The following is an 11,085-nucleotide window of genomic DNA, read 5'->3' on the forward strand; positions in this document are numbered from 1 at the left end:
AAGTCATCACGATAAGACTGCACCTGAAGAGGAATGGGACTTAGGATCCGGAGTGGCTTTGGGCTCGCTGTCGTCGGTCACAGCCGAAAACCTTTAAAAGCCTCACCTGGAGCGAAATCAATTAGTCTACCTGTGACGTTTCAAGTGTTCACATCGCAAAACAAGAAGATTTTGTACTCTCTGGGCTACAAAGTGCTACTGCCCACCTCACAATGAATTCTAATATTCTAAACATGTTGGAGAAGCCGCTCTTCGATAACGCCATAGTAAATTTCGAGAAGCGTTCCCACGGTCCGTATTCGGCGACGAACTTGAACAACAACGATGAAATCCGCATCCCGATTCAGCAGCAGGATACGTATACGGCTCCATATTATAGTCTCCTGTATATCAGAGGTAGACTGTGCAAAGCTGATGGCACGGTTTCGGCGACTGCAAAGTTCAACAGGATGGGCATTTTGCTGCTGTTCGACGAAATCCGATACGAGTTGAATGGTATACCTGTGGATAGATCGCGAAACGCCGGCCTCACTACCATCATGTAGAACTACGCGTCAATCAGTCAAAATGAAAGCATCAAGTTGGAAAATGCCGGCTGGATTGTCGGCGACCATTTCATCGATGCCGAGGGCAAATTCGACGTATGCATCCCTCTGAGGGTATGCATGGGATTCGGGGAAGATTTCCAGAAAATTATCGTCAATTTGAGACAGGAGCTGGTACTTATCGCGGCTCCACTGATACGAACGCCATCGTGGGCGTTGCTGGCGACGATGAGGGTCTCCGTGTACAACTACAGAGTGTTTCGTGGAAGGTGCCACACGTATCGGTGGCTGATGCGGAACGTTTGAAATTGTTGAAATATATCGACAGAAACGTAGAATTGGCTGTGCCTTTCCGTAGCTGGGAACTGCACGAGTACCCCTTGCTTACCGAGACCCGGACACATACTTGGAGCATAAAAACTTCTTCACAGCTGGAGAAGCCTCGATTCATAATTTTCGGCTTCCAAGTGGCCCGTAAGAATAAGATTGATAAGGCCATGAGCCAGTTTGATCATTGCAATTTGACCAATTTCAAGGTTTTTCTAAATTCCGATTCGTACCCGTACGATAACTTTAATGTGGATTTTTCAAAGAATTGTTATGCCATCCTGTATGACATGTATGCCCAATTCCAACATTCATACTATCAGAAGGATAGTGAGCCTTTTCTAACTACATATACGTACAAGCATATGGCTCCTTTGATAGTCGTCGATTGTTCCTGTCGGAATGAAGTTCTAAAGTCGGGAACTGTGGACATTAGGTTGGAATTCGGTACTAATGACAATATCCCGAATGAGACCGCAGCCTTTTGTCTTATAATTCACGATAGGATCGTGTACTATAACCCTCTGACGAGCATAGTTCGCACTTATTAGTAGCAGCATCAGCAGCTATGTACATAATCGACTTGCAGGGATTTCAATACAAAAAAGAATTGGCTTTCACGTGCAAGGAAATTTCCATTTTTAACATTAACGACAGATCCTGTGTGAATAGAATAGTCAAGCCCAAGATTCCCTATAAACATCTCAGGGAGAGTGTACAAATCCAAATCGACTGGACTGTGAATTACGTACATGGTCTTAGATGGTCGTCATCGTGGGATAATTTACCGTACAGTGGACTCGGAGATTTCATATCCGATAGTGTGTTAGGCGAAGAGCAGCCTGTCCTCGTGAAAGGATTGGAGAAAAAGAGATGGCTGGAGCCTCATTTACCTAATAATATTATTATTGACTTGGAGCCGTATGGCTGTAGTAGAATAACAGATTTAATATTATCTAGCTTAAAATTTCATTGTAATAGACATAAAATTAATAATTTATGCTGCACTAGGCAGAATGTGTATGCTATATATAAATGGTATATTGTTAATAGGGATAAGCTTGATGATTGTATTTATTTATTTTAAATAAAGTGGAAAAATATTGCTGAACTCTGTGTGTTTCATTTCTCGAATAGTGAGTGGGATGGGGTGGGGAGAGAGAAGTGGTGGAGGGAGAGAGGGGAGTCAAATAAATTAAAAGTGAATCATATCCACTTTACTGCTTATGTAATTATTCTTTCATCTTTCTATACATAATGATTATCACCATTTATTGTTTCATATTTTTAGTATCTCACTAACATTCTGATATCTTAAATAACTTTTTAGATATTCACATAAAATTGATAATTGCATGTAACTATATGGTAAGATGTTTCACGTCGACGAATGTCGTAAATTAACACTGATTCTTATGTAAAACGGACACAAACCAACGATTACAGGAGACCTGTTAGATCGTTGCAGCTGGTATTTGTTTAGAGTGTCATTCATCCGTCACATGACCCTCTTGTCTAGCAAATTACATCTCACCGACACTAGTCAGCCGAAGTACAAAATGAAAGAATTAATTTAAAACTCTCACGTTTAATTGTATTGATATCTTGATGATAAGTGTATATAAGGCATAATATCCTGTACATAGTTCATTGGACTAATGATTTACCATATACATATTAATATACATACATATATATATAATAGAAAAAACGATTACTTATTTAGATAGTTTAATTTTATAAGGTTTTTCTTTGAATCAAGTTATGAATATTTGAGATAAAATATAACTATGTTCACTGTATGTTACCTGAAGTAACTGATTCAAATATGTTCAATAAAGACAATTATCTGATTGAGTCAACGTAATATGTACGAGGCTTTGTTCTAAAGTAACATCATGTACATCACACTAAGTTCGAATATCACTTAGATACATCACCGACCTATAGTAAAAGTATAGTAACTGTTTTTTAAATGCATGGTAAGCATATTCTGGTTTGACTAAACATATTTTTTTTAAACTTATGACTTATTCAAATATTATCTGACTTCTCCTACCAACATAATAATTGTATTTATTTTAATATTTTAGTTTCGTAAGCCCCCATCTGTTTATTCTGTTTTGATTTTCCAATCAATGGGTCTCTGTTCTTTTTCTCTATTAGTAACGAACAGACTATTGCTTTCTCTCTTTTTTGCATCACTTAAGGCATCGAAAATTATTGACATCATTTATAAGTCATTTAAGGTTATCAGTTAAAAGCAGTCACCATGGTTATTCATCCTCTGGCTATTCTCATCAAGCCTTCATATTTCCGAGTATTAAGTAAAAAATCATTGTAAAGGTGAACTAAGCACAAAATGGCATTCCAGATATAAAATTTTAATCTCGAACCCATTTTAGCTGATCATGAATATCCTCACTTGGTCTCATTGTTGTCCTCACTTGTCCTCAATGTTGTCCTCACTTGTCCTCANTATTTAACATATATAATGTCTGAGAATAATCTCCAACTAATTTTGATGGCCATTTGCTGCTGTCTGGGCCAGATGACCATCCAACACCTTGACCATTGGTACCCTTGGAGACGTTCTCCTGGAGCCATACCATCAGCTGCCTATGTGTTTCATTAGTTTTTACATTTAATTTAAAAATTAAATTATTTTCTTTAATTACCCGGTGCAAAGTTTCCAAAAAATTATATTGAGTAAAGTAGGCGGCCTCACAAACGGCCTTATCTATTGACCAATCGATTTCTTTGTAATTTAGAAAAATATTTTTTGCCGAGAAACATTGACTATGTCGATCAACCAATGACGGATCACCGTTGACCAATAATTTTTCCAAATAATACCGATTAAATGAATTTAATATTGGATAATGACTCTTTATAATTTGACGTAAAATATCGAGGCTAATATGAGACATATATTCCTTTTGGAAAATATTTTGCAGTTGTTCGATAAATATATCATATTGAAGTTTTTTGGCAAAGATTTTTTTCATCAACCCGATGTTACATTTATCGCGCAAAGCTAGCCAATATATTGCACGGTCGGGAATCACGATTTTTTCCAGAATTTTGTCAATTAATTGAAAATTATCGTCAAAAATAGCTTTTTGAAGGAAATCTTCGTAAGTTTTTTGTGAAAATTTAACAAGTTCGTATTGCAATTGAATGTCTAAGTCGGCCATCGCGAACAACGGTAGAAAGACGAATTATGTTAACCTTTACTATATATCGCTATTTATCTCGACTTAGAACTCCATGAGAGTGATCGAACAAGTCACTGCTTGTTGGTAATTATATCCCCACGGGATCGTGTCTGTGGTGACGTAATTTAGTATGCGCTTGTCATCGTACGGACTGAATTTATTGATTTCATAAATGAGTTTAAAATATACCAGATTTTTTATTTATTTTTAATTTTAATGGGGAAAAGGGAAAATAAAAAGATAATAATTTTAATTATTTTATTAAATATTTATATCATACATATTAAAGAGGTTAAATTTGATTAACTTCGTTTCCAAGTACAGGCTCGATAATATAAGAATTTTATTATCCCTTCTTGAAATCAGACTCGATATATTGCATCAACACCTATAGCTGTCCTGTGGGTGTAAGCCTAGTGGAATATGTACCGGGTGTTGGTATGATTGTTGAATTGGACCCTCTTTTTGATCGGTGATGTGGACATTACGTATCTTCCTCACAATCTCAATGCAGACGTCAAGTCTTCCTTTAAACATTGGATATTTACCAGGAATTTATTTAACCTCTTCATATATTCTTTTCCGTTACTCAACAAAGTTCGAAAATTATTATTTTATAGCTTGCAGAACTGCCGTTACCCGCTGTCAGTGTTATTACTATTACTCGAGATCCAAACTTTCCCAAGACAATGCTGATGTCGGATATTTCATATTTTGTATCCACTTCTATTTGATTAGTTCTAACGAATGTTTCTCTGTGTTGTGTATGTAACCTCCTACCTATGGAACAAGAATAGAAGAAGAAGCGGAAGAAGAAAAACTTAACCTTAACCTAACATGTTCATACAAATCGAATAATATACGCTGTGTTTTGTCAGGCAATAAAGTTGTTAAAGGCTAGTCTGAACATTATTTGTTATCCCGGACATAACATTTATCAGCGCAGTCGAGTTCGCCCTGTGAATCGAACCGAGAGGGAGGAAAGACGAGAAAATCTCAATCATGGCTTTGCTGGGTACAATTGAACCATTCAATACCGGCGAACCGCTTAAATGGAAGACGTATATGGAGCGATTCCAGTTTTTCATAACTGCAAATGGAATCACAGATGAAACCAAGAAGAAAGCTGTTTTTCTGAGTATATGTGGACCATCCACATACGACATCATTCACTCTTTAATAGCACCACAGGCTGTGTCTGATGTAGATTTGGCGGTCATAACCGAGAAACTGTCAGCACATTTTCTATGCTCTACAGTAGTGGGCCGTTTCATGTTTCATCGTAGAAATCAAAAACCGGAAGAGAATATGGCATCATATATTAAAGAGTTAAGACATCTAGCAGGCGACTGTGGATTTAATGAATCTATATTAGAGGAAATGTTAAGGGACCGGATCGTATGCGGAGTTAAGGATGAAAATTTACAGCGTCGACTGTTGGCAGAGCAAAATTTAACTTTTAGTAAAGCCGAAGAATTGGCCCTTGCACATGAAACGGCAATGCAGAGTGTCTCTGCTCTAAGAGAGACGACGGTGCTAGCAACTCACAGTGTAAACAAGTTTCAAAATAAGCAATTCAAGCAAAATGGTAAAACATGTTTCCGTGGCGAGAACATGCATGCTCCAGAAGATTGTCGATTCAAGGATGCTGTTTGTAATTTTTGCAAGAAAAAAGGGCATATTGAAAGAGCATGCCTATCCAAGAAAAGAGGCATAAGAAAAGAACAGATCCAGAAAAAACAAACTGCTAACCAGAAGGCGATAAGTGCAGAGGAAGAGAAGCAAGTGCAAATGGTGGAAGCAGAGTCAACGGAAGCTATCCACCCAAGCTATGATATATTTGTCATAAAGGACGGGACAGAGATAAAGGATTTTATGGTGCCACTTAAAATTAATAGCAAAGAAATAAAGTTGTAGCTGGATCAGCATATACTATAATCGGGAATAAAACATTCGACAGTGTGTTTCCAGAAAATAAGCCCCGGTTAACAACACCAAGTTTTAGTCTAAAGGACTATCGGAGTAAAGTTATCGAAGTGCAAGGAATGTGTGATGTAGAGGTACAGTTAGGACCCATAGTTACAGTACTTCCCCTAGTGGTAGCGAAGTCCGACAGAGCCAATTTACTGGGCAGAAATTGGTTTGAAGCATTGCAAATCAAAGTTAGTATAGTAAAAACTGTCCGTGAGGAGAGCAGCAAAATTCAGGAACTAACTAAAGAGTTCGCGGATATATTTAAGGAGGGCCTTGGCCATGTCACGGGACGCAAGAAAAATCCAACATTGCGCCCCGTGATCTCCTGTCAGGGGCCTTTTTGAACAGCAGGTTGCGGCTCACTCGACGTCCAGTCCGCAGACCGACCGCTATTCATTAAATAACCGCCGAGTTTTGCCACGGTAGCTCACTCTCAGTCGAGTCTTGACACGAGAAGCATCTCTGAGTTGGTCTTCACACTTGTATTATAGTGTTTGAATTGAATAACCTCTAATTGTTCGCTCCTTTAGTGACGAGTAGTAGCTACCAATTTTTAAATAGTAGTAGTACTGAGTATCAGCGACCCTTCGGGGTATATTAAAGCTGTTCCCCTCAGCTTGTGGCACGGCTTGGTCTGCCATTCCACAAAATAGGGAAAAAAGAATTCGTAACAAGTTCCCCTTTACTTATTAATTACGGGGAACCCGCCGAACCCGACATCCGCAGAAGCAGCCGCGGCCGTGCAGAAACGCTTCCTGCACGCATCCAGCGTGTCCTGGGGATCCTTAGGGATACCCCCAATCACGTCACCATCGCCGAACGGTCCACGAAACCACCGCGTTCGTGGACATGGCGCCCAGCACGTGAGGCTTGAGTAACCGATATCCAGGTTACCTACACAGGCAAGGGAGCCTGTGCGATCCCAGCGAAGCATCTTCGACGACTACCAGGCCTATTCCAGGTCTACTACGTCCACCCTATGTCCACAAGGGTCCACCAAGCCTCCACCAGGCATACTCCAGGGCCACCAGGTCCACACCAGGTCCGCTCCAGGTCCTCCAGGCCCACACTAGGTCCGATCCAGGTCCACTACGTCTGGTCCAGGTCCATCAGGGTCCACCAAGCCTCCACCAGGCATACTCCAGGTCCACCAGGTCCACTCCAGGTCCTCCAGGCCCACACTAGGTCCGCTCCAGGTCCACCAGGCCCACCCTAGGTCTGAAGACCATTTTTGTAAAAAAAAAATTTAAAACCATCCGACAAGGAGCCATCACCGTGCCTACCTGGTACCCCACCACAAGTGCCTTTGAGGCCTTCTCTGCTGGACAGCGAGGTGTCCTTCCATAATTACCAGCATCGAGGACCACCGTCCCAACCTGGACCTTCTACACCGCAGAGCTCTACGCCAAGCACCGTCGAGCTTCTGCAAGCTTTGACCCTAGCCATCCAAGCTCAACCGAACACTAGTACCCGTCCGGCCCCAAGCCAATCTGCTGCAGGTCCGAGCCAGACCTCAGCCAGGGCTCCAGCCCAGCCACCGAGGCAGTGAGCCTCCCAGATCCAGGTCCGATTGTTGAAACGCCTCTCTCGGCAATCGAACCAAACCCATTCGACAACATGGATGTTGAAGCCCTTGTCGGCGACCTTAACAACATTACCACTGAGGTCGTCCCAGCCAATGCCGAACTCTCACGTCTGACCGTCTACCTGGAAGGTCAGAGATGCACCGCCCTAATTGATTCTGGAGCCGCCCTTAACATAGTTCGAGCCTATCTTGTCCAACCAACAGCCACCCAGGGCGATTATGTTACCCAGGTGCAACTTGCCTGCGGTAACACTACCGTCACCAGTCAGGGCACTCAAGCCGTGACCCTCCTTTTCGACCAACAAGCCCAGCACCACCGGGCAATCCAGTCCATGATGACGTCTCCTCGGACGAGGAAGACGAGATGCCACCACCGGAAGCCGCAGAAGCCGAGGACCAAGGTCTGGTTGACCTGCACCCCGGCCGGCCAATAGAGCCAGCGGTACCCCAAGTCGGGGCCCAGGACCAGGACGGTCCACACATCGACCGGCCAACAGAGTCACGACTACCCTATACCGAGGCCCAAGACCAGGACGGTCTCCACCCCGGTCGGCTAATAAAGCCAACCAGCCACCCAGGACGGCAACCTACGGACCATGGACGGGTCCAACGTCTGGACGACGACCGCCCTCCATGTCCACTGATAGCCTATCCTGAGGCGACACCAGGCCCTAGCCATGCTAGGCCACATGCAGAGACCAAACCCCCGAGCCAGCCACCACCCGCTGTAGGCGGTCCAACCAAACGACCGGCCCAGCATTTTCCCGGACACCTTGATATAAGGAGCAAGCGACGTCCAGTGAGGATGGTCGCTATTTCTCCGCCGCCCACCAAGAGGACTCAGCAGCCACGTCCCCACGAGAGGCCAGGGACGTCGGCCAACCCCCAGCAGAGCCAACCAGCCGCCAGCCGGACTACCGGAGCAGCCAGCGTTGGACAGCCCCCCCCCCCCAGTGCCAAAGACACTCTAACATACATTAACCTATTTTTCAGTACCAACTATTTCATATGTATTATTATTCTATATACTGTATTTTGCCATGTATTTAACCATTTTTTCTTGATAGAATAAATACAAAACACCAACACTCAAAGTTGCTCTTCCGAAACCCCGGGGGTGTCACGGGACGCAAGAAAAATCCAACATTACGCCCCGTGATTTCCTGCCAGGGGCCTTTTTGACGCATTCGACGTCCAGTACGCAGTCCGACCGCTATTCATTAAATAACCGCCGAGTTTTGCCTCGGTAGCTCACTCTCAGTCGAGACTTGCCACGAGAAGCATCTCTGAGTAGGTCTTCACACTTATATTATAGTGTTTGAATTGAATAACCGCTCCTTTAGTGACGAGTAGTCGCTACCAATTTTTAAATAGTAGTAGTACTGAGTATCAGCGACCCTTCGGGGTATATTAAAGCTGTTCCCCTCAGTTTGTGGCACGGCTTGGTCTGCCATTCCACAAAATAGGGAAAAAAGAATTCGTTAACAAGTTCCCCTTTACTTATTAATTAAGGGGAACCCTACACCTATCGTTTCACAATGCGAGCCGAACCCGACATCCGCAGAAGCAGCCGCGGCCGTGCAGAAACGCTTCCTGCACGCATCCAGCGTGTCCTGGGGATTCTTAGGGATACCCCCAACCACGTCACCATCGCCAAACGGGTCCGGAAGCCACCCGCGTTCGTGGACAGCCAATTCAAAGGTCCCCCAATCAATCTCAATGTGGATAAGTCCGTCAATCCTGTGTTGATGAGAACTAGAAGAGTACCTTTTGCATTGAAACCAGCTGTAGAGAGAGAAATAGCTAAACTCCAGGAACAAGGTATTTTGGAACCAGTAGCACATCCTAAATGGGTCACACCCATTGTACCCGTAATCAAACCAAACAATGAGGTTAGGATATGTGGAGATTATAGTCAGACAGTAAATTTAGCATTACGTAAAGATGTGTATCCCGTTCCATGCGTGCAGGAAATGTTGGCGGCACTAGCTGGAGGACGAGTTTTTGCAAAGTTGGATTTGTCCCAGGCCTACCAGCAACTGAGTGTGGATACTGAAAGTGCTGATGCACAGACAATGATTACTCATCTGGGTGCATATAGAGTCACCCGATTACAGTTTGGTATTTCCACTGCCCCACAAATATTTCAAAGATTTATTGAAAATAGGTTGGTTGGTATTCCTGGGGTACTGCCGTATTTTGACGATATTTTGGTAGTGGCTGAAACAGAAAATCAGTTAGAGGAAAAACTGCGGTTAATATTTCAAAGGTTTCGTGAAGATGGTCTGCGTCTGCGGAAAGAGAAATGTGTATTATTGAGTTCCGAAGTTGAGTTTTTAGGATTTCGAATATCGTCTAATGGAATACACCCAACACAAGAGAAGGTTGCTGCAATACGGGAAGCTAGACCTCCAACATGTAAAACGGAACTTCAAGCTTTCCTGGGTTTGGTAAATTTTTATCATCTATTCCTGAAAGACAAAGCAACCGTCCTGGAACCATTACATCAGTTACTACACAAGGATAAACCATGGAAATGGGAGCAGGAAGAAATGAAATCGTTTAACAAAATTAAAAAGTTGTTGTCATCTGATGCCTGTTTAGCACATTATGATGAACAAGATTTTAACATGTGACGCCAGCCCATACGGAGTTGGAGCAATGCTTAGTTTAATTGATAAAAATGGAAAAGAAGTGCCCATCGCATACCATAGTCGTACACTTAGCACTACCGAACGAAATTTCACTCAGATAGACAAAGAAGCACTTGCATGCATTGTAGGTGTCCGGAAATTCCATAACTATGTTTGGAAGGTTTACTCAAATTCGTAGGTGTCCGGAAATTCCATAACTATGTTTGGAAGGTTTACTTAAATTCGCACCAATCACAAACCCCTATTAGGAATTTTGGCACCAAACAAACCAATACCCGAAGTTTTATCGCCACGAATGCTCAGATGGAGGCTAATATTATCAGCTTATAGGTATGAGTTGATCTATGTTCCTGGACGTAATATTCCCCATGCCGATGCCTTAAGCAGATTACTTTTAGATTGCAAGGAACAAGAAGTACCTCCATCTTACGATGTCCTAATGCTGGAAAACAATCCGGAACCCTTGTTTTCAGCTGAACAAGTTGGAAAAGGCACATCAAAAGATCCAACCTTATCTAAAGTGCTATTATGGACCTTGAAAGGATGGCCAATGAGTAAAAGTGAAATTCCTGCAGACTGTCAAGTATATTGGCTACACAGAAAGGAAGTATCAGTTTACAAGGGATGCCTTCTGTGGGGAACAAGAGTTATAATTCCACAAGAGGGGAGGAGACAAATACTTAACCTGCTTCATGAAGCTCATCCAGGCATTGTCAAGATGAAAGCACTTGCCAGGTCATATGTATGGTGGCCAGGGCTGGACAAGGACATCGAAAGAGTGG

At 42.7% G+C, this 11,085-nt stretch overlaps 4 protein-coding genes across 4 annotated transcripts; 3 read left to right on the forward strand and 1 right to left on the reverse strand.

Annotated features, from left to right (window-relative positions):
* Positions 1-661: 661 nt before the first annotated feature.
* On the forward strand, positions 662-1,423 carry LOC108913382. Its single transcript, XM_018718933.1, has one exon. The coding sequence runs from the start codon at positions 662-664 to the stop codon at positions 1,421-1,423; it is 762 nt and encodes a 253-aa protein (XP_018574449.1).
* Positions 1,424-3,347: 1,924 nt separating this feature from the next.
* On the reverse strand, positions 3,348-4,085 carry LOC111692232. The gene is made up of 2 exons (XM_023456104.1): positions 3,551-4,085; positions 3,348-3,491 (listed from the first exon to the last, which is right to left on the reverse strand). Exons 1-2 carry the CDS (start codon positions 4,067-4,069, stop codon positions 3,348-3,350), a joined length of 663 nt encoding a protein of 220 aa, XP_023311872.1. The 5' UTR covers positions 4,070-4,085.
* Positions 4,086-5,092: 1,007 nt separating this feature from the next.
* LOC108913383 lies at positions 5,093-6,007 on the forward strand. The gene has a single exon (XM_018718934.1). It carries the CDS (start codon positions 5,093-5,095, stop codon positions 6,005-6,007), a length of 915 nt encoding a protein of 304 aa, XP_018574450.1.
* A 1,674-nt stretch (positions 6,008-7,681) lies between these two features.
* Positions 7,682-8,721, forward strand: LOC108913385 (proline-rich protein 2-like). Its single transcript, XM_018718935.1, has 3 exons — positions 7,682-7,895; positions 7,961-8,641; positions 8,717-8,721. The coding sequence occupies exons 1-3, from the start codon at positions 7,682-7,684 to the stop codon at positions 8,719-8,721; spliced, it is 900 nt and encodes a 299-aa protein (XP_018574451.1).
* Positions 8,722-11,085: the final 2,364 nt, after the last annotated feature.

The sequence above is a fragment of the Anoplophora glabripennis genome, unplaced genomic scaffold (genome assembly GCF_000390285.2).
Source record: "Anoplophora glabripennis isolate ALB-LARVAE unplaced genomic scaffold, Agla_2.0 scaffold1161, whole genome shotgun sequence".
Taxonomy (NCBI): Eukaryota; Metazoa; Arthropoda; class Insecta; order Coleoptera; family Cerambycidae; genus Anoplophora; species Anoplophora glabripennis.